General features: G+C 48.4%; 1 protein-coding gene and 1 pseudogene across 1 annotated transcript; one reads left to right on the top strand and one right to left on the bottom strand.

The window, feature by feature from the left end:
• Window positions 1–6,331: 6,331 nt before the first annotated feature.
• Window positions 6,332–19,217, top strand: GPR139 (G protein-coupled receptor 139). The gene is made up of 2 exons (XM_066609429.1): window positions 6,332–6,437; window positions 18,283–19,217. Exons 1-2 carry the CDS (start codon window positions 6,332–6,334, stop codon window positions 19,215–19,217), a joined length of 1,041 nt encoding a protein of 346 aa, XP_066465526.1.
• Window positions 17,237–17,351, bottom strand: LOC136633917 (5S ribosomal RNA; annotated as a pseudogene).
• Window positions 19,218–22,057: the final 2,840 nt, after the last annotated feature.

Below are 22,057 nucleotides of genomic sequence, written 5' to 3'. Positions count from 1 at the left end.
CAGGGAGCACACAAGACAACAGCGGACCTACATCCTGGTGCCCTCCCTCCCATCTGGTTTTCTGAGGTAGCCTACCTCTAAAATCAGGAGCTTGCACATTCCCATCACAGCTTGTAACCTGTGATGGACTTTTCCTCCAGAAATCTGTCCAGTTCCCTTTTAAAGGCATCTAGGCTAAATACCACCACCAAATCCTGTGGCAAGGAGTTCCACAGACCAATTACACACTGAGTAGAGAAACATTTTCTTTTGTCTGTCCAAACTCTCCCACCACTCCATTTTAGTGGAAACACTCGATTTTAGTGGATTGCCCTTAAACATCACAGATGGGGTGCTTTTTGATACTGCAGAGACCCAAAAGCATTGATTTGTCTGAAAATCCCAGAGATTGTCAGAGATTGTCGTAACATGTTGCCCATAAAATGTGGAAACCGTGGCTTGTTCCAAAAGGCGTCTCCCACCTGCTAGGTTATAAACTGTATGCTTTTGAATTGTTCATATAATGGAGGGAACAAACTTCTTCCTTGCTCCCAGAGAGCACAATGTCTTTGGCCAACCTGAGGTCAAGCTTTCTCCTCCAGGCTACTCCAATTGTTAGGGAAATAGTGGTCTCTGGTGAGAAGAGCCAAAGAAAGAAGTCGTGGTGGGTGACGGGATTGCCAACTGATTGCAGCAACAGGGTTCAGGTGTCTGATTGCAATCTCGAGAAATTGCTGTCTCGCGCTCCACTCTCCTTTGTGAGTTTCTGCTTCTGAAAAAAAAAATGTGGCTTTGTCTGAAAATCATGAGTCATGTTTTTTGTCCCCTTCTGGTCTATTATCCGGACAAGAATGATTCCAGAATCTTCCTCTTCCCTTGCAGTGGCTAAACAAGAGCATAGCTCCCCGTGGGTTTTTGTTGCCGCAACGCACAGCGCAATAATAAGCTTTCGGAAAAATATGTTGGGTTGACACACCTGACTGACAAATGGAAGCCACGTTCAATGAGTCGCTGCAAGGCAGCCGAACCATAAAATGGAGGGATGGCAGATTGATCAGGGTTACTTAAGAACTACTTTCTCCCCTATGAATCTGCCTGGGTGTTAAAATCAGCTTCAGACAAGTCCCTCTGTGCCTTCTCGCTACTAGCAATTTGAGCAGAAGATGCTGCCTTCTAGATCAGCGGTTCCCAAACTTTTTGACACTGGGACCCACTTTTTAAAACAACACTCTGTGGGGACCCATCTAGGTTTATGAGACATTTAAAAAAACTGGGGTAATCTATCTATCTATCTATCTATCTATCTATCTATCTATCTATCTATCTATCTATCTATCTATCTATCTATCTGTGGAACCCTTTGCCACAGGATCTGGTGATGGCAGATGGCTTAGATGCCTTTAAAAGGGGATTGGACACATTTCTAGAAGGAAAGTTCATCACAACTTACAAGCCATGATGGGTATGTGCAACCTCCTGATTTTAGAAAGAGGCTACCTCTGAATGCCAGTTGCAAGGAAGTGGCACCAGGATCTCAGTGTCTTGTGTGCCCCGAGAGGCATCTGGTGGACTACTGTGAGACATAGGCTAAGAGGCAGGATGAGATGGACCTTTGGCCTGATCCAGCAGGGCTCTTCTTATGTTCTTATGAAAGTCTTCTTGCTTGAGATCTTGGCAAGCTGCTGACTATACTTTACAGAGTTCTATGGACCAATGACCAGTACACGTTTGCACCACCTGTGTATCTGGAGCATCTACAACTCAGGGACAGAACGCATGCTTTGCAAGAAGAGGGGAACATCACTGGGCGTTCCCCTGGTGTCACCTGGCGTCTCCTGGGAGGACTAGAAATAGTCACTGCCAGCCAGTGTGAAAAATACTGACCTAGATGGTGTGGCTCAGTAGAAGTCAGCTTAATACAGTCACAGTGAATCACAGGATGAACACGAACCGGCGGTGTGGTGTTGCCGCAAAGAAGGTGGACACAATTTTAGCCTGCCTGAGCAGAACCGTAGCTCCCAAGTCAAGAGAAGCTGCGTTTCCACTTTACTCCACGTGGTTCAGGCTTAACCTGGAGTCCAGCCCTGGGCACCTCACTTTAAGAAAGATGCAGCCAAACTGGAGAGAGTTCAGAGAAGAGAAATGAAGATGATCAGAAGACGAGAGAACAAGCCCTGAGAGGAAAGATTGAGGGAACGTGGTATGCTTAGCCTGGAGAAGAGAAGGCTGAGAGGGAATGTGGTAGCCCTCTTCAAATACTGAAGGGCCGTCATAGGGAAGAAGGGACAAATTTGTTCTCCGCTGCCTCTGAGAGTAGAACTACTCCAATGGGTACAACATGCAAAAGAAGAGATTCCAATTGGACTTCAGGAATAAATTATTGACAGTCAGGGTAGATCTGCAGTGGAACAGCTTGCCAAGGGAGGTCATGGATTCTCCCTCACTGGAGAGCTTCAAGCAGAGGCTCGACCGTTCCCTGCTAGAGAGGCTCTAGGAGAGTTTTTCTAGGCAGGGGGGGTTGGACTGGATGACCTTGTGGACCCCTTTCAACTCTGCAATTCTATATACTCCTATATATGTGCCTTAAGAGGTGTGCATACATGTAGAAATCCCTGGAGCTTTCCAAAGATAGCCACGATACCTTTAACTAGAGGTGCTAGGGCCTGAAGATGGGACCTTCTGAATACAGAGCATGTGCTCTACCCATGAGCTATGGCCCTCTGCATGAAGCAGTGGAAAGATTGGTCCATCAAGCCCATTTTCATGTGTCCAACTGACACCTGCTCTCCAGACTCAGAAACAGAAGCCATTCCTAAGCCCACTCCCACAGACCCTGGAAACCAGAGATTCTAGAGACCCATGGTAGGGTTGGCTATCCCATTGATCTCTGGGCCTAGCATGTACATGAGAAGAAAACATGGGATAATAAATTGGGCACGCAACATTGGGCAGTTGAGATAAGCTTGTTTATCGGCGGGGAGGGGGGGGAGAGAGCCCAGCATCTATTTTGCTCTGCTACTTGTGGGCTGTGGACACCTTCCTAACTTCTAGAAGTAAATTATGTCTTCCATTGGGAGCTGAGCGGCATAGACCATATTTCATCAGCGGCAGAGCAAATGAGCTCCAAAAAAGAATTAAGACTTGGTTGCCATTTCCATTCCTCAGGGGAAACCCACAGGGATTTGATTGCCTGATTTATGACCATAATCACCTCTGGCTCCCAAACTCCACTTCCGTTTGGGCTTCTGGATCAGTAGTAAATTGTGAAATCAAGGCCTATTTTTTGTGAATAAAAAAACTGCAATGAATTTCTTTGGAAAGCATGAAAAAGAACAGCCCCTTTGCATAACTTCCCTCAAAGCAGGGGGCAGAGAAATGTCAGATGTTGAGACGTTAGGGCATTCCTGCTGTTCTGCTAGGGAGGGTGCAGAAGCCATACCTGAAAAAAAGGTGACAACTCTCTTTGAATGTCCAAACTGGTCAGCATCTTCAGACAACATAGTATCTTCAGCCCTTGGGCAGAGCTGGGATTAAGTTCTCACGCATGGGTTGCTTAACATATAGATTCTCCAAGACCAAAGGTGTCACCAGACTTTGTGTCACCCGGTGTAAGAGCTCATTGCATCACACACACCCCATGTTAGACCTCTTCCCAAACCAGACCATAAAGAATAAATGGCAATATCATAAGCACACCTCAATGGGGTCACCCCAATTAACTTTCTCTGCTTTCTGTTCACACAAATAAGAGGAGACGCTGTTTAACATAAGAGTTGTAACAAATTTGATATTAGCAAATGGCCCAATTGGCCAAGGGTTTAGTAAGTGGTTAGTAATTTGTTGTTGCCATCCTGAGAGTCAGAATGGGTGTAGTGGTTTGGGAGTTGGACATAGATCTGGCAGATCCAGGTTCAAATTCCCACTCACCCATGGATCTTGGGGTGACCTCGGGGCAGTCATTCTCTCTCAGCCTCACCTACCTCACAGGGTTGTTGTAAAGTTGAAAGGATGGGGGGGGAACCATGTACCTCGCCCTGAGCTCCTGTGCTCAGCCCTATGATGTCTACAAAGCATCATCACCATTCTGACTTATCAGTGCATAGTACATCCCATAATTTTTAGTGGAACTGACTCCCAAGAAAGTGGGCATAGGACTGCAGCTTGAACCAGGCAATTTGCAAGGCACAAAATTTGTATTAGAAGCAAAAAAGACAGAGTGATAAAACAAATCAAGTATCCACACCATTGGCAACCTTCAGTCTCGAAAGACGATGGTATCGCGCTCTGAATGGTGGATGTGGAACAGCGTCTAGTGTGGCTGAAAAGGCCGATTCGGGAGTGACAGTTCCTTCCACACTGGGAGCAAGTGCAGTCTGTCCCTGGTCTGTCTCCCTGGCTATGGGCCTTCCTTCTTTGCCTCAGACTGTTGGCCAAGTGTCTCTTCAAACTGGGAAAGGCCATGCTGCACAGCCTGCCTCCAAGCGGGCCGCTCAGAGGCCAGGGTTTCCCACCTGTTGAGGTCCACTCCTAAGGCCTTCAGATTCCTCTTGCAGATGTCCTTGTATCGCAGCTGTGGTCTACCTGTAGGGCGCTTTCCTACAAGTATCCACAAAATTTTGAGGAAAGTATCCACAAAATCATAGACATTTTAAAGCTCAAGATCAAGGTTCTAGCTTGCCTCCCAAGCCTCTCGCAGTAAACTAGAAGCCTCCTCCAACACCCCAGAGTTTGGTTGTGTTTGCTGGTTTGAAAAAGTGCAAAATGAACAGTGTTGGGGTCAACTGCAACTGCAAGTAGTGAGCAAACTTTGGAGCCCCACAGGTCTTTTATTCAGGTTGGGTGCTCAACAAAAAGAGGGTGGGGGGAGAGAACCATGTTGGTTGTGATGAAAGATGCAGGGCGCCTTAAGATGGGATGAAGGTGTTGCTCTGAGGACTACATTAGGACATGTTCTCTCATAGTCACAACTCCCTATCTCAGTGGTTCTCACACTTTTAACCCTGGGACCCACTTTTCGGAATGAGAATCTGTCAGGACCCACCAGAAGTGATGTCATGACTGGAAGTGACGTCACCAAGCAGGAAAATTTTTTCACAATCCTAGCCTGCAATCCTACCCACACTTACCCAGGAGTAAGTCCCATTTACTATCATTGTTAAAAGAATATACATAGTAGCTTGTTAAATACAAGTCTGTAACATTTCCCCAAATGTAGTCACACCCCATGGTAACATCAAGTCGAATAGATTAAAAATAAAATATTGAAATGAATGGGGACCCGCCTGAAGTTGGCTCGCGACCCAACTAGTGAGTCCCAACCCACCCCTTGGTCATTGGCATTGTTCCACTCAACAGCCATCTCGAAGAAGAGTGCTGCGGAACTCAAAAGCTTGCTCACTATTCTGTGATCATTCATTTGGGCTTTATCCAGGTAGCAACTGTTACCCTGCACATGCCCGATCTGGTCTGATCTCGGAAGCTAAGCAGGGTCAGGCCTGGTTAGTGCTTGGATGGGAGACCGCCTGGGAATACTGGGTGCTGTAGGCTTATACCATAGTCTTTCCATGCCTGATTTTGTCTGATCTCGGAAGCTAAGCAGGGTCAGGCCTGGTTAGTACTTGGATGGGAGACCGCCTGGGAGTACCGGGTGCTGTAGGCTTATACCATAGTCTTTCCATGCACGATCTCGTCTGATCTCGGAAGCTAAGCAGGGTCAGGCCTGGTTAGTACTTGGATGGGAGACCGCCTGGGAATACCAGGTGCTGTAGGCTTATACCATAGTCTTTCGAGACTGAAGGTTGCAACCACCATTATCCAGGTAGGTATATGCTACAATCTGCATGAGCCAATGCGCTGCCGTGATGAGAGCATTTTAAAACGGGCGTGTTCCCTGGTGCTGAAAACAGCTTTGCAGACTCACACAAAGACCTGTTGCCGCCGCCCCCCCCCAGCTCCAGCTGCTCGAATCCTGGAGCTGAATTGCCAGCTTGTGTGAGTCAGAGGAGGAGAGAGACCTGCTTTCATCTCTCTGAAGAGGCTGGCTGAAAAGGGTGGGCATTAAGACCCAGAAGCAAACCGAGGAGGCAACAGTGTGCAAGAGTGTGTGTATGTGCCTATGTGTATTCCGAAGTGGGCAGCCAGAAACGCTCTGTCTGGAAGCTGATGAGCGCATTAATGCTTGGCGAGTCCTCCATCCCTGGCTCCCTGATGCAGCTCAGAGGACCATGTGCTGCTGGACCAGCTGTTTCCCTCTGGCCAGGTGCTGAGGCTCCCCTGGCCCACGCTGGGATGCAGTAGGACTGGACTCTGCCTTCCAAACAGCTCTGCGAGGAGACTCCGGAGCAGCACTTCAATGGAGCAGGACTACATCCACATGCACAATGGCTCGCTGCACCGCTGTGGCTTAGGATATCTGCCGATCGTCTATTACAGCTTGCTTCTCTGCCTGGGGCTGCCAGGTAACAGGCATGCTTTCTCCTTCTTCTTCTGGGGGTGGGGGGCTAGAAGCAAGGGGGTGGCTCCACTCTGGACAAGCGAGCGCTCAGAACGGTGTGGCGATCAGATGGTGCGCACCACTTTCTGGAGTTCTTTTCAGTTGACTTAGCCAGGATCTGTCTGCAGCAGCCCCATCCACAACTCGGAGGAGGGCACAGGGGGGTCCCCAGGGGCCAGTGGTTGATCCCCCTAAAAGAGGAACCGTTAGGGATGAAGTCTGTCTGAAATCTCAGGCAACACATGCTTCAGTCAACCAAAGTTAAGCAAATCCAACTGTGATCATAGGAAGCTGCCTTTTACAAAGTCCAGCCCTTGGTCCACCTGGGTCTGTAGTGCCAATGCAGGAAGGCAGCAGCACCTCTCCAGGGTTCCAGGCTGGACATTTTCTCTGTCCTCCCTTGTGATTGAGCCTGGGACATGGGCATGGAAATCATGCGCTTTTTCATTGCGCTGCAGGCTGTGGAACAGGCAAGAACTGTCCAGGGGTCACCGGTGTCTGGACGAGCAACTGCCTCGGAGCCCTGCGTACATTGCATTGAGTTCCACGACGATGAAGAAAGGCAGGGTAGAAATTGAATAATCTTGGAAATAAATGTATATGTTTCGGGGACAGATTGCAGTTGGAAGGAGTGAGTAGCTTTCTGGACATGCCAAGGAGAAATCCCCTACTTTGATGGTTGCTTCACAGTTTTGGGACAGGACCCTGACATAGAAATATGAGGAGTTCAGGGCTGATCCCTTGTGATTCTCAATTATGTTCAAGGGCAGACAGGGTGTGAACAGTAGGGCAATGTCAGAGAGAAGGCAGGAAGCACTGGAAAAGCAGGTCAGGTGAGGTCAAGGACTCTCAAAATCTGGAGTTTCGTCTTCTCAACCTCCATCCATAAGACGACCCTTGAGTTCCATAACTCGAACTCATTTCAGGGGGGAGATATTCTTGGCATTGGACCAAGGACCCACGTAGCCCACCACCCACCCAGTCTCCAGAAACCGGCAAGGACAGGGAAACTTCAACCTTCTCTCCCACTGTTGTAGGCCCCCAGCAATGGGTTCGCCAAGATAATCTGCCCCTGAATCTGGAGGCTCGGATGTATTTGTTTGATTCCCCTTGCAAGCAAGCAAGATTGTAGCATTGGGTTCTTACTAGGCCGAGAGCAATCAGAGGAAATCAATGGCCGGGCAAACCCTTGTCCACAGAGGACCAACTAACAGGTTCCCAGAACAAATGAACTGTCCATGGTGCTGACACAGCACTGTACACTTGACAGCTCTCTGCCTCCAGCCTCCCAGCGCACTCACTGTTCAGATGTGCCGTTCTTATTGGCTGGAGGAGCCGCGGACGGGAAAATGGCTCTCGACAGCAAGGGGGCGGGGAGTGGGGGAGAAATGCAATCTTGCAGTGTTCAGAATCTGGATGAGAAGCTACCTCCGCAGCCCTATGGCCCTTGTGAGTTTCCGCAGGGCTGAGTTTCTTTCTCTGGGCGCATGCCAAGAAGCGGGCCCTTCAAGGCACCCGTTGACCAGAGTAGGGCTGGGTGGCCCCCAAATGTAGAGTTGGTGGACCAAATCAAAGTTGGAACTTAACGCCCAGAGTTTAGACCATTTCGTGAAACTTCGCAAATATCAGACGTGTCTGTTTCAAGAGAGAAAATGGACGTGTGATCCTTTCAATGGGGTGATGCAAAGTCTGCAGAATTAACAATTTAAGAGTTTCCACCCACTTTTCCCACCTGTTCGATGTCCCCTTGAAAATGGGTCCTTTAATCCATCTCTCTGCCTCTGTAGACGGACGTCATATGGGGTTAACATGTGAATGGTTGTAGGGTATAGACTGGCCAGTGACTGGATTCCATGGAAGAATGAGCCACCTGGTCTACACTGCTCACTGAGGTTGCAAATCTATTCCCATTACCCCAGGAGTAGGTCCCGTTGAACGCGATGGGGTTGCTTCTGAGTAGACATGCATCGGATTGCGGTGCAAGAGTCTTGTAGTAAACGAGTAGCAGAGATAATAGGGGGAACAATTTTCTGTAACCAAAATCTGACACAAGAAATGATACGCTGAAATGATACTCTGGGAGATGTGAACCCCCCGCTGGTAGTGTGGTGTGCTTTGTCAGTTGTCAATGATGGTGACAACTGATGGTGTGCCTAGACAATTTTAGCACCTAGTCAGTATGCCATGCGTTGGAAAAAAAAAGTTGAGAATCGCTGCTCTAGGTCAGTGGTTCCCAAACCTTTTAGCACTGGGACCCACTTTTTAAAATGACACTCTATTGGGACCCACCTAGGTTTATCAGTCTTTTAAAAAAGGAGTTTGGAAAGATTTATCTCCCTATATTTACACATGCTTGCCAACTGCAGGTGCTGAGCTCTTTACAGGGTAATTAGCAGCTACAGTGTCTTATTTTTTTGAATAGCCTCAGGGCTTAAGGCAATGAGTGATCTGAGCTTCCCATCCCCCTTTGGCAACCCACCAAAAATCCTGTTGCAGTCCACCAGTAGGTCCCGACCCACAGTTTGGGAACTGCTGCTCTAGGTCATCCCACAGGCATCCTGAAGTACACGGTTTGGGATTTGGAATTCCCAGCCTATTTTGTGGTTCAGTAGAGGGATTCAAGATGTCAAGATGCTTACCTCCCTTTTATAGGAATGGATAAATTATGCACTTAAAAAACAAAATAGGAAGAAATCGGTAACATATTGATCCTAACAAGCAAGGCTACCAGAGGTGGGTCACCAGAGCATGTTTATTTGTCAAGAGGAACCCATATTTTTCAGGATCATCTAGGATGGAGCTGCTCACACCTAGCTAATATGTTTCAACCTAGCAAGAACAATGAGTCCCTTTCTCCGAACTGGACAGAGATTGGCATACTTCATTCCACTCGGGAGCTTTGATGTCACCCACAACACTTGGTTTCACTTAGAAGCGATAATTGCTCACTTTGGAAGGCGGCATTAAGAATTCTGGCTTGCTGGGTGCTTGGAAGAGATCATTGTTACTCTGTCAAAGTTAAATGGACTCCTAAGTAGGCTTGTCTCTTCAACCGCCACTACCCTCCTTCCCCACCTTGAAAGGTTTGCAAAGAATCACGGTGCCATGTTAAAAGGAAAGCTGGACAGGCATCTGAATTAAGACACTTGGAAAATTCAATACCATTTCAAATCAATTTAAGCTTCTTTGTCCACCTTCCCAACACTTGAGGTCAAAGGTCTGGATGGCAATGGACTGGGTGGCTTGGGGTTTATCTCTGGATGGATAAATCAGTTAAGTATTAGGGGGCTTCCCTTGGAGACTAGACAGTGCAGGCTTGATTCTATCACGTGTCCATTGGGCCAGCTGCACTGACTACCTAATCCTTTTCAGGTGCTATCCAAGATGCCGATTGTGACCTCTACAGCAGTGATTACGGGTCTGGGTCCCGCCAGTAGGTCATGACCCAATGTTTGGTGGTTAATGAAACCGACAGGGCAGATTATGCTATGTGCATCAAGGGTTTAACAAGCTGTGTTACAGCCAAACCTTTGGCATTCATAAATCAGGCAGCAGCCTCTGGAGACCCTAAAAGGTTTGAGAACCACTGCTCTAAAGAACTTGGAGCCAGGGTGGTCGAAGGACTGCCTTCCCCCCACCACAAGATCAGCTGTTAGTGCCCTCTTGCATGCCCCACTGCCAACAGAAATTTGGCTGGCAGTGACACATGGCAGGGCCTTCTCTGTGGTGGCACCCCCTATCTGGAACTCCTTGACACTGGAGACCAAATTAGCCCCTTCATTGCCATCATTCTTACAGTGACAGATGACCTACAACTTGGGGGGGGTAGCTTTCTCTATTATTGCTCTGCCTTCTGTGTTGCCTTGCTTTGTTTTGTATTAATGGTTTAATTTTCAGCTGTTTTATTGTCTTTCTTAATTAGTCTTTTCCTTGATTTTTGAGCAATTGTTGGGTGCCTTGGGTGCCTCCCTATTGGGAAGGAAAGGGTGGGATACCTGCATTTCTTAAAAAATAAGGTTTGTTTTATTACTGAAAGTGCTTTGGGGTTTATCTCTGGGCTCGGCCTGAACAGATAGGCTTTTAAAAACACAATTGGCGGAGTCCACCTTAAGAATCTGAGGCCAGGAAGTTAATAGAAAGCGAGAAGGTGAAGTCTTGTGATATGCCTCGAAAAGAAACCAATCTCAAAAGAATTCCCCGGAGATCTAATTGCAAATATCAGAGGGGCAGCCATATTAGTCATTTACAGCCAAATCAAAAGCAAGTCACGCAGTACAGGCTAATAGATTTATTGTCGCAGAAGCCCTCCTGGTCTAGAGTAATCAGGGGTGTGTGGGGGGGAGGTCTGGGACCCACAATCAGGGTGTGTGTGGGTGGGTGGGTCGGGGACCCACCAGTGGGCGTGTCCTAATTTTTGGTGGTTCACAAAACTGACAGGGCAGATTAGGTTATACACACAGAGACACACACGCTGTGTCTCCATCACTCCATCTCCATCACTCTTGGAGATGGATTGGTTCACTTGGGATCAAGGGCAACTGACAACTTGATCCAAGAAGCCACAAGGATCGCCCAGGACCACAGCAGCGATTTCATCCCCCTGCATCTTGCCCTCTTTTGCCTTCCTGTGCAGATGTCATCTGAGGACACTCTTTCCATTACCATCCAAGACGGCCGTACGTGCGCAGGATGCTGAGTGTGAGAGAACTGTGTGCATTTCATTTGAGTCTGGTGATCAGATGGGCTCCGCTGGAGCCCCCCTGAATTCTCAGTGGGGAGAGTGTAACAGCACGTCTGTGCTGGGGGATGGAGAGGACGTTTCTCTGGAGAGAGTGTGGCACAGCGTGACCTTTGCCTCTCGGGTCAGAGATATTGCATGGCTGACAGCGTTGCTTCCCGACCCGTTCGTGTTTTCAGCGAGGTTAACGAGGCTCTTGTTGATCTGAAGAGGAGAACCACAGGGCAGTCGGGTGGCACTTCTGTACCCAGAGTGTGACCGATCTGTGGAACTCCTTGCCACAGGATGTGGAGATGGCGTCTGGGCCAGATGAAAAGAGGATTAGACTGTTTGATGGAGGAAAGTTCATCACAGGTCACAGGCCATGATGAGTACGCACATCCTCCAAGTTTTAGAAGTAGGCTGTCTCAGAATGCCAAATGCAAGAGAGTGGCAACAAGATGCAGGTATTGTCTTGTGTGCTCCCTGAGGCTTCTGGTGGGCCACTGTGAGATCCAGGAAGCTGGAGTAGATGGGCCTTTGGCCTCATCCAGTGGAGCTTTCATGTTCCTATGAGTTTCCAAGATCTTTTCCAGCCAGCCAGTTAAAAAGCAATGGGGGGGGGGGAAGAGAGGCAGCAATCCCTTCCCCTTTCTCTTGGGTTGATGGCGAACAGGATGGCCACAACCACCTCAAACTTCTCCTCCAGGACATTCTTTGGCAACAGCACTGGAAGGGGAGAGAAGTCTATCCTCCTATCCGGTACTCTACAAGGAGAGCGAGAGGGGAAAGGATGGGTGTGTTGCCAGGTGGAGCAAGTGACAGGTGGGTGCCGGTTTTGCACCTTCTACCGCTTGGAGTAGATCCTTTAGCTCATCTCATGGATGGGGCCACCCCTGGTGTGGGAGGGCGCCACGGACGCAGGTTGCACATGACCCTGAGCCTAAAGGAAGCACCATTTAGACTTTGGGAAGAAACACTTTAGAAGATGCGGCAGGCAAAAGTGGAGGTGTAGACAATGGGTGCAAAAAAGGGGGGCCAGGATTTGGGTGCCACTTTCTTTGGGTCTGGCGGGCGGGTCGATTGCTCCCCTTCTCAGCTCTCCTCCTTATCGAATGCAGCCCCTCCAGCACTTCCGATGAGTAGATCTCAGCCCAGAGATAGTAGAGGTTGAATAGCATGCTCTTCTAGACCACCGAGCCACAGCTCCTCTCCCCATCTCCCCCAAACCTAAACCTTGTGCCAAATTTGTCCTTACGCAACCCAGTGTAGGCATATAGCACAAGGTGGTGGGTAGTAAACCCTTGTGCTGGTTGGTTGTACATTGATGCGCAGATGGGGGGGGCAATTGTTTGCTTCTGTCATTGAAGTGTGTATCTATTTTTGTTAACAAGTGGGAAAAGATTCGTCACAATTGCTTTTTCTTGGGGTGGTGGTGGTGGAGGAAACCAGTTGGCAGGAAGGAGTGTGCATTAAAGACACTTAGCCCTGCTCAATACCATGCATCTGGCCAAAGGGGGTCTGCAAAACTGTCAGTGTTAAAAAAATACCATTGGTAAAATGTGGTGGCAGATGTCTCCTTTCAGGAGGTAGAAAGATGAAGGCACAGCGGAGACACCTTGGAAGCAGATTTGCCTGCTGAATGCTTTGGCTGGCCGAGGTCAGCGCAATGATGCGTCAGCCACTGGAACGAGGGGCACTTTGGGTGGGCACGTTGACAAGGGCGAACGAGACTCGTGCTTCAGGGCAAGTTTGTAAAAGAGTGGGGGACAGAGAAGAGAGCTCTGTTGCACTGATTCAGCATTGCCAGGTCCAGCAAGGCACAATGGCGCACTACTCCTCTGGTAGTGCGCATAGAAAGTTCAGTGTTGGTGGCACAGGCTATAGTGTCTGTAGCTCAGTGGTAGAGGACATGCTTTGCATGCAGAATGTCCTGGGGTGTGATCTTTGGCATCTCCAAAGGTGGCTAAAAATATCTGCCAGAAACCCTAAAGACATAAGAACATAAGAACAGCCCCACTGGATCAGGCCAGAGGCCCATCTAGTCCAGCTTCCTGTATCTCACAGTGGCCCACCAAATGCCCCAGGGAGCACACCAGATAACAAGAGACCTGCAAGGCTTCCTGGGAATTGTAGTTAAGAACATAAGAACAGCCCCACTGGATCAGGCCATAGGCCCATCTAGTCCAGCTTCCTGTATCTCACAGTGGCCCACCAAATGCCCCAGGGAGCACACCAGATAACAAGAGACCTGCAAGGCTTCCTGGGAATTGTAGTTAAGAACATAAGAACAGCCCCACTGGATCAGGCCATAGCCCCATCTAGTCCAGCTTCCTGGATCTCACAGCGGCCCACCAAATGCCCCAGGGAGCACACCAGACAACAAGAGACCTGCATCCTGGTGCCCTCCCTTGCATCTGGCATTCTGACATAACCCATTTCTAAAATCAGGAGGTTGCACATACACATCATGGCTTGTAACCCGTAATGGATTTTTCCTCCAGAAACATGTCCAATCCCCTTTTAAAGGTGCCCAGGCCAGACACCATCACCACATCCTGTGGCAAGGAGTTCCACAGATCAACCACATGCTGTGTAAAGAAATATTTTCTTCTCTCTGTTCTAACTCTCCCAATACTCAATTTGATTGGATGTCCCCTGGTTCTGGTGTTATGTGAGAGTGTAAAGAGCATCTCTCTATCCACTCTGTCCATCCCCTGCATAATTTTGTATGTCTCAATCATGTCCCCCCTCAGGCGCCTCTTTTCTAGGCTGAAGAGGCCCAAACGCCGTAGCCTTTCCTCATAAGGAAGGTGCCCCAGCCCAGCAATCATTTTAGTCGCTCTCTTTTGCACCTTTTCCATTTCTACTATGTCTTTTTTGAGATGCGGCGACCAGAACTGGACACAATACTCCAGGTGTGGCCTTACCATCGATTTGTACAACGGCATTATAATACTAGCCGTTTTGTTCTCAATACCTTTTCTAATGATCCCAAGCATAGAATTGGCCTTCTTCACTGCCGCCGCACATTGGGTCGACACTTTCATCGACTTGTCCACCACCACCCCAAGACCTCTCTCCTGATCTGTCACAGACAGCTCAGAACCCATCAGCCTATATCTGAAGTTTTGATTTTGCCTGTTTGCCAATCTGCCCAGGCGTGACCTGGACAGCCCAATGGTCTAACGTGGAACAAGGCAGCCTCCTCTACAACCAATGACTGCCAGGCTCCAAGGCAATGTGGGAGGGAAGGGCTGTTATCAACAGGACTTTTACTTTGATGGAGAACCTATAAAGGGTGGCTAGAGAGTGAATCAGCTGATGTAGAAACTATAAGGAGGCTTAATATATGTACCTCGGGCCCGAATTGAGACATGGGCTTTTTATCATGTTGCAGAGGTGATGAATTTAACATTGTCAGTGGCTGTTTTTATCACCAGCTACTACTGTTTGAGTTGTCAGCAAGCCTATCCCAAATATGTTGAAGACTTCTGCATCTGTGTGTGTCTGTGGTCTCTCTCTCTCTCTCTCTCTCTCACACACACACACACACACACACACACACACACACACACACACACACACTCGGGGCGGTTGCTAGCTGTGGTTGAAATCCAGTGAAAACCACTGTTTCCTGAGAACAGTGGCTTTACTAAGGTTTGCATCACCCTATGAGGGAGGCCAGCATGTCACCCCCCAAGATGAACTTCTTCCCATGCGGTGGGTGGGCCGTGGGCATGGTGATGCACCATTGCCCCACCCCCTCTGGCGTTTTGACTATCAGTTCTGATAGAATCAAATTATTTCAATGTCGTTTGTTTCATTGAATTCTGCATGAAATTACACATCAAAATATATATATAACGTGATGGTATTATTAAAAAAAAAACAACACCAAGATTTTAAACATTTTGGCCAGTAGTGGTGTCACCCCACCCCCACACCTGTTTGCATCATCCGGTGCGGCCCACATCTTCAGCACTCCCTAGTGATGCCATTGCCTGAGAACAGGCCCCATTGAAGACAGTGGGACTTACTTCTGAGTAGACAAGCATAGGATTGTGCTATGTCTAACATAAAAGCGATATGCTAGCTATAGTCATCCCATAGGAAATCTTACCTACCCTGGTGTAAATGCAACCCAATGTATCCTATTCCAAAAACTCCAGCATGTTTGAATGTAGGAGATGGAAAAGGGATTTTGTGCACTCTCTCTCTCTCTCTCTCTCTCTCTCTCTCTCTCTCTCTCCCCCTCTCCCCCCCCCATCTCTATATTGTTTTGAAACCAAACTTTTTGATCTGACCAATTATTGTCAAAGGGACCCAGGGTGACTTACGGTAAAATGGAATACAGTATAGACTGATGGCCAATAAAAAAGAGCTGAAAATAGAATAGATCCTTTTACATACCAGGTGACGTCCTCAAGTTAAGAGAGAGGTTTTTAGCCCATCTGCAGAATATCTGCAAAGCTGGGGGCAAAGTGAATCAATCAGGGAGAGTTTAGATAGAAATCTCTGTTCTTGGTCCAAGCCAGGACTTCTCCTCAATCAGCGGAGAAGAAGACAGTGTTGTGAAGTGAGAAGGAGCTGAAGGAGTCCAGTACCCTGCTGTTAACTCCTTGTAGAAGAGCGGTACAGGTGCACCCCCATATCCATGGAAGGTTCTGTTCCGGAACTCCCTGCGGATATAGGGGACACCCCCTGCCCGCAGTGGCTTCCCTGGCCCTCATAATGCCTTTTAAAGACAAAAACGTCACTTCCGGTTTTACGGGGGGAAAAGGAAGAGACTTTTGTTGGCCTAAGTGGCCATTCTGAGCCCTGCAGAGGCTGTGGGGCTCAGAAGAGCCTCCGGGGGCAAGGGGAGCGCAGGGGGTCCGTGCATCCACAGTTAAATGAATCCACGGATACAGGATCCACAGATACGGACACCCTCCTGTATACAAAGACGAAAATAATTAATACAGGTTAGTTGGGGAAAATGCTTTCATGAAAAGAAATGTGAAGGATCTGTGTCAGGGCCCAGAAGTGGGGCACTTGCACAGTAGGGACTAGAAACCTGAAGTGGCAAAAGTATTTCACAAAGCAGCTGCTGAGTGCCAAAAAAAAAAAAAAAAAAGAAGTTGACTTTAAGGAGTGTGAATGACCTTTATAAGGGTTATTAACTGTTCCATGTGCCTTCTTTTCCCCCTCACTCTCTTCCTCTCCTCAACTGTGATGACTCAAGTGTTTTGAGATGTTATCCTTCACCACTCATTTCAAATAAAAATCTTTGCAGCAGAGACTTGCGCTGCTAAAACGGCACCAATTTGGCTTCCCTTCCCCCCCCATCCGATGCGCACTTGTTTTTTCTGGGAAATCATATTCAGGCAGCATTTATCAGCATAAGGGTAGAGCCACAAAAGTCAAGCCCTAAGTAGCAAATGATATGCGTGGAGGCTTTTTGCCAGAGGGTGCACATAAGGACATAATTTTCTTTCACTCCCAGTTTTTCCCTGGATTCTTCTTTAGAGGAATCCTCATAATTATTCTTGATTGGGCTTGAAAAGGCAATCACTGCAATCAGAAGTTTTGCATTAAATGTGGCGCATTTGCTCCGCAGGAAAAGTAATTACTGGGCACGCATGAAAATGTCAATACTTGGCAACCGCGCACTGTCGGGAAGCCAAAACGCGGCACTTTGTTCGTGAACTAATTAAACTGGCTGCAGAAAAGGGGGGGCGAGTAGATTCGGAGGTGTGGTTTCGGGGGTCGGTGCCGAACACACTGCTTCTGAAATGGGAGGAGCTGGTCGGCTAATACGATCAGCGGTTTTTTAGCAGGTAAAAATGCCGGGGCTATCCCGTCTAGCACTAGTGCCGGTGGAAGGTGCGTTCCGTTGGTGCAGGCTGCCACAAAGAACCGTAAAGAGCTTTGTGGCAGCGGGTGAGCTGGTGGGAAGGCCTGGGAGGGGGCGGATTCAGGGGCAGCACACACTAAATCCAACTGTCCTTCCTGGGCTTGAGCAACATGGTTGGCAACCTTCAGTCTCGAAAGACTATGGTATAAGCCTACAGCACCCGGTATTCCCAGGTGGTCTCCCATTCAAGTACTAACCAGGCCTGACCCTGCTTAGCTTCTGAGATCAGATGAGATCGGGCATGTGCAGGGGTAACAGTTGCCGTCATGATGGACTTGCCCATATGCTCCAGCAACTGCTATGGGAGCAGTCAGGCACTTGCAGAGAGTCCATCCTCCTGAAGGGGCCCAAACCTGTGCTTGGCCATGCCCCCACCTGTATGCTCTGGTTGCTGCCTCCCCTCCCGCCAGTGGTGTCAGTAGGGAGGTGCAGGCCACACAGAGTGATGTGCACGGGAAGGGGGGGGTGACACCACAACTGCTCAAAATTTCAAAATCTTGGTATTTTTGAATAATACCATCATGTTATATATCAATCAATGTGCAATTTCATGCCGAATGTAATGAAACTAACCACTTTGACATAGCTCAAGTCTATCCAAAGTTATAGCCAAAAAACCGGCAGGGTAGGGCAATGGGTGGGTGGGTGTGCATCACCACACCCACTGCCTGGGACATTACCCCACCCACTGCATGGGGGGAGGTCCATCATGGGGGTGATGTGCTGGGCTCCTGCAGTGAGTGACACCAACCCTAGTGACACCACTGCTTCCCACCACCCAGTATATCGTGGGACATTTACCAGCCAAGAGGAGAAAAATATCAACCCTCAGAGACAGGAGTCCCCATTTCTCTTCCGCCTCTTGGGCAGGAGATGGAGAAGAATTGTGCTGGCCCTGTGGCAATGATATGAAGGAGGACACACCTCTGTCTCCTGCCGAGAGAGAGAGAGAGAGAGAGAGAGAGAGAGAGAGAGAGAGAGATCCCTCAGGGCTGTGCAGAAGGGGCCTTAAAACATTGGTGTCAACCATGGTTGGAAGACACATATCAAATCCCCCATTCTTTTGGGTACAAGAAGAAGGCACTAGGGACTAACCCAGGCATTTATCCTGAGATCCCAATAGAGATTGCTACCTCCTACTCCTCTAACCTAACTTTTCTTTCTCTCCCCCCCTCCCCCTCTCTTCCCCTACAGCCAATATTCTGACCGTCATCATTCTGTCGCAGTTAGTGGCTCGCCGGCAAAAGTCCTCCTACAATTACCTGCTAGCCCTGGCTGCGGCTGACCTGCTGGTCCTGTTCTTCATCGTCTTTGTGGACTTCTTGCTGGAGGACTTTGTCTTGAAGAAGCAAATGCCGGAGATCCTAAACAAAATCATCGCCGTCTTGGAATTCTCCTCCATTCACACGTCCATTTGGATTACGGTGCCTCTAACCATTGACCGGTACATCGCAGTCTGCCACCCGCTCAAATATCACATGGTTTCTTACCCAGCGCGTACTCGAAAAGTCATTGTCAGCGTCTACGTCATCTGCTTCCTGACCAGCATCCCTTACTACTGGTGGCCCAATATTTGGAAAGAAGACTACACCAGCACGGTCGTCCACCACGTCCTCATCTGGATCCATTGCTTCACCATCTATTTAGTCCCTTGCTCCATTTTCTTCATCCTGAATTCAATCATCGTCTACAAACTTCGACAGAAGTGCAACTTCCGCCTGAGAGGCTACTCCACGGGGAAGACGACCGCCATCTTGTTTACAATCACCTCCATCTTTGCCATCCTTTGGGCCCCAAGGATTATCATGATTCTGTATCACCTCTACGTCTCACCGATCCACAACAGCTGGTCCGTCCACATCGTCTCCGACGTCGCCAACATGCTGGCCTTGCTGAACACCGCCATCAACTTCTTCCTCTACTGCTTCATCAGCAAGCGATTCCGCACCATGGCGGCCACGACGCTCAAGGCGTTTTTTAAGTGCCAAAAGCAGCCCGTTCAGTTCTATACGAACCATAACTTTTCGGTCACCAGCAGCCCCTGGATTTCGCCCGCCAACTCGCACTGTATCAAAATGTTTGTTTACCAATATGATAAGAACGGAAAGCCTATAAAAATCTCGCCGTGAGGCTATCCGGAAGGGTCGCCGACAGAGGCGAATTCTTTTTTGAGCTGTTTACACGGATCGGACGTCATTGCCGAATCAACCGTTGCCGAGAGTAGCCGTTGGATTTCAGTTCTCTGAGAGCCAGAAGGTCACTTGGCTAGAACTTAGGCTAAATGGGAGCCTTCAGTATTGGAGAGAAGGAATAAGATGGAGAAGCAGCCTGAATTGTTGGGTATTTTTAGAGCAAGAGACCGTGAGTATCAAGAGATCCATACTCAGGTCCTGGTGCCCTGCAGAGTTCTTGGTGGACAGCTCTTGCAATTGGTGCCTGCAGTTACTATAGGATTGATGTCGCACACACGTACACACAATGAATGTTTCATGTATCTCTCAACAGCAGTATTTACACTATATACCTTTGCTTTTGATTTACTCCGGCACAGAATCCTAGTGCATGAATCTTCTGACGGTGAAGACAGGATGCGGTGCTTTGTCAAGGAACCGGTACGGTGCCTATGCTCATCTTTGCGGTCTTTCTGGATGAGGGATGCAGAACCCCAAGCCACACTTGTCACCGGGGCATGTTCCACAGTGTGAAAGCCGCAGCTTTGTCTATACGAACATGAGTGTTGGTGTCACTCGGGCCAACTGGCCCATTTCGGGCCAATTTTTGCAAGACATTTTTTTTATCCTGAGCAGAGAACAAAAATCACATTCAGGATTCAGCAAGATGTAAATATCTTGTGGTCTTGTGTGAGCTCCTTGAGGCATCTGGTGGGCCGCTGTGAGATACAGGAAGATGGACTAGATGGTTCCTGGGCCTGATCCAGCAGGGCTCTTCTTATGTTCTTATATACATTCTCTGTGAGACACTGGTTTCATGATTTATATTGAGTCTACAAGTGCCACCGAAGCCTACAGAAATTTAGGAACTTTCCTGGCTGGGTTGTCATTGTTTTCATTTTCTGTCCCCATTAATAATAATAATAATAATATATGTATGAAAATGGTTTTGGAATGAGTATCTGACATCACAGGTACAGCATGTAACCATTCATTTTTATGCATTCCAGCAAATCCATTTCTGGAAGGAACATACCGGAGACCGTGCTGTTTTCCAGCACTCAAGGGTCATGTTGGACGAACAGGTGGTTTAAAAGCATTGTCAGCACACAAGGTCAAAAGATCCAGCTTTACAACTGGGGAGAAGTGCATTTTAATAAGGCCCGAGTCACTGGACGTTCAGAGAACATTGTGGAAGAAGGCAGGCCGGGGATGGTGAATGCCATCTGCTCTCTCTTGTTGACCAATGGTTGTGTTGAGCAGTTAAGACTGGCCTTAAAGAAAAGGCTGCGATTCCTGCACCATGGCACCTGTGGGATTTTGACAAACGAATAGGAGCGCATGGTCTCTGCCCATGTACCGCGATCCTCTGTTAAAAACTTACACTTATGAGTCTTCTCTGCTTTCAGGGATGATGATGTGAATCGCACTGTAAAAAGTTAGAGGTAGATTTGGGGGGGGGGGCGCTGGGTAGTGATGCTAAGAGCACCAACCACCTAGCAGAAGACTGCAAGATATTAAGATACATCCAGTCTCTTTGCAGAGTCATGCCAGTGAATGGCTGCAAATTAGTGGTGGCTCCTGCTTCAACTCCTGCCCCCTTTCCAGCCACTGCTATGAGCAGGAAGACTACCAGATTGGATCTAGTGCCTGGGGTCTTTGTAAGAGGTTCAATAAGAGAGGAGTCCTGTTCCCGTAAGCCTCTGTGAAAGCCTTCAAGTCTACGGTGGTGCCACAAAATTGGCCTATATCAGAGGGGCACAGAAGGCGCATGGGGCACAGAAGCTTTATTGCACACTGTAGATGTTTGAAAGAGAAAATATAGCCTCTTGCACATATGAACACTCCCATCTTCCATCTAGTTTCTTGGAAGAATGTTCTCTTGGAGTTCCTTTGAAGTAAGCCTCTTAGGACCACAGCCATATTATTAAAAGTTCCACTTTGTGATTCATCAACAGGTCCAGCAAAAGGGGGTTGCAGGGGGCTGAACAAATACACTAGTGGGGGGGGTGGACCTCCTGTTGTCCCTTTAGCACCACCTGTGCACACCCAGAATTTAGGAAGCACATAGGGATTTGCCTCTGGTTGATAAGGAGTGGGGGAACACAATGACTTTTGCCAGTATCAATAGTCATGTGCTGAAAATGTGGGGCTGGGGGAGGTGTATTGGAATTGCAGAAAATCTGGCGAGGAGGTAGATGTGGTATCAGCAGTGGCCCCTTTAAGGCCTGGGCATCCAGCAGAGTGTGCTGCACAGCTGCAGCCACTTGAAGGCAATAGGGCATAAAAGCACCTGATGAAGGGAGGGTTTGTGGGCAGCAGAAGGAGGAAAGACAGACTGGATTCATGGACTGAGGAATTGATGGCTAATGGACTGCTGATGGACTGATGTGTGAATGGACTTTGGAAGCTGCTGGAGCAGAAACTACTGGAGACACTAAGACTGGTGTTTGGCTGCTGTGCCCAAGACCTGCTGAGGACCAAGGGGCTTCTGTAGTGGTGGGAGTCTGCTGGCAGGAAGGAGGACCTTTGTAGGTTAAACAGGTGAGCTACCCTGGTGGTGGGGTCCAGCAGGACTGCAGGGCAGAACCAGGGTCATTCTTGGGTTAAAAAAGGGGTGCTAATTAGCTAAATGTGGGCATAATTCTCCAGGCAGAGCTTGGATTGGGAATTTGGCAGAAGGGGGGGGGAAGAGACTGGTTTGCCTTAGTTTAGGGTTCCTTTTATTTTAGCTTGGATGACCTGTGAGGTCTATAATGACATGCTTGTGTCAATCAAAAAAAAAAACATTAGGAAGG

This window comes from Tiliqua scincoides, chromosome 13 (genome assembly GCF_035046505.1).
Source record: "Tiliqua scincoides isolate rTilSci1 chromosome 13, rTilSci1.hap2, whole genome shotgun sequence".
Classification (NCBI taxonomy): domain Eukaryota; kingdom Metazoa; phylum Chordata; class Lepidosauria; order Squamata; family Scincidae; genus Tiliqua; species Tiliqua scincoides.
The sequence above is the reverse complement of the archived record's forward strand: the minus strand, read 5'-3'. Positions and strand labels throughout refer to the sequence as shown.

Excerpts from the sequence above, each read along its gene's own strand:
- GPR139 (XM_066609429.1), top strand. The coding sequence starts at position 6,332 with ATGGAGCAGGACTACATCCACATGCACAATGGCTCGCTGCACCGCTGT. Across the intron at positions 6,438-18,282 it reads TCTCTGCCTGGGGCTGCCAG|CCAATATTCTGACCGTCATC; the intron begins GTAACAGGCATG and ends CTTCCCCTACAG.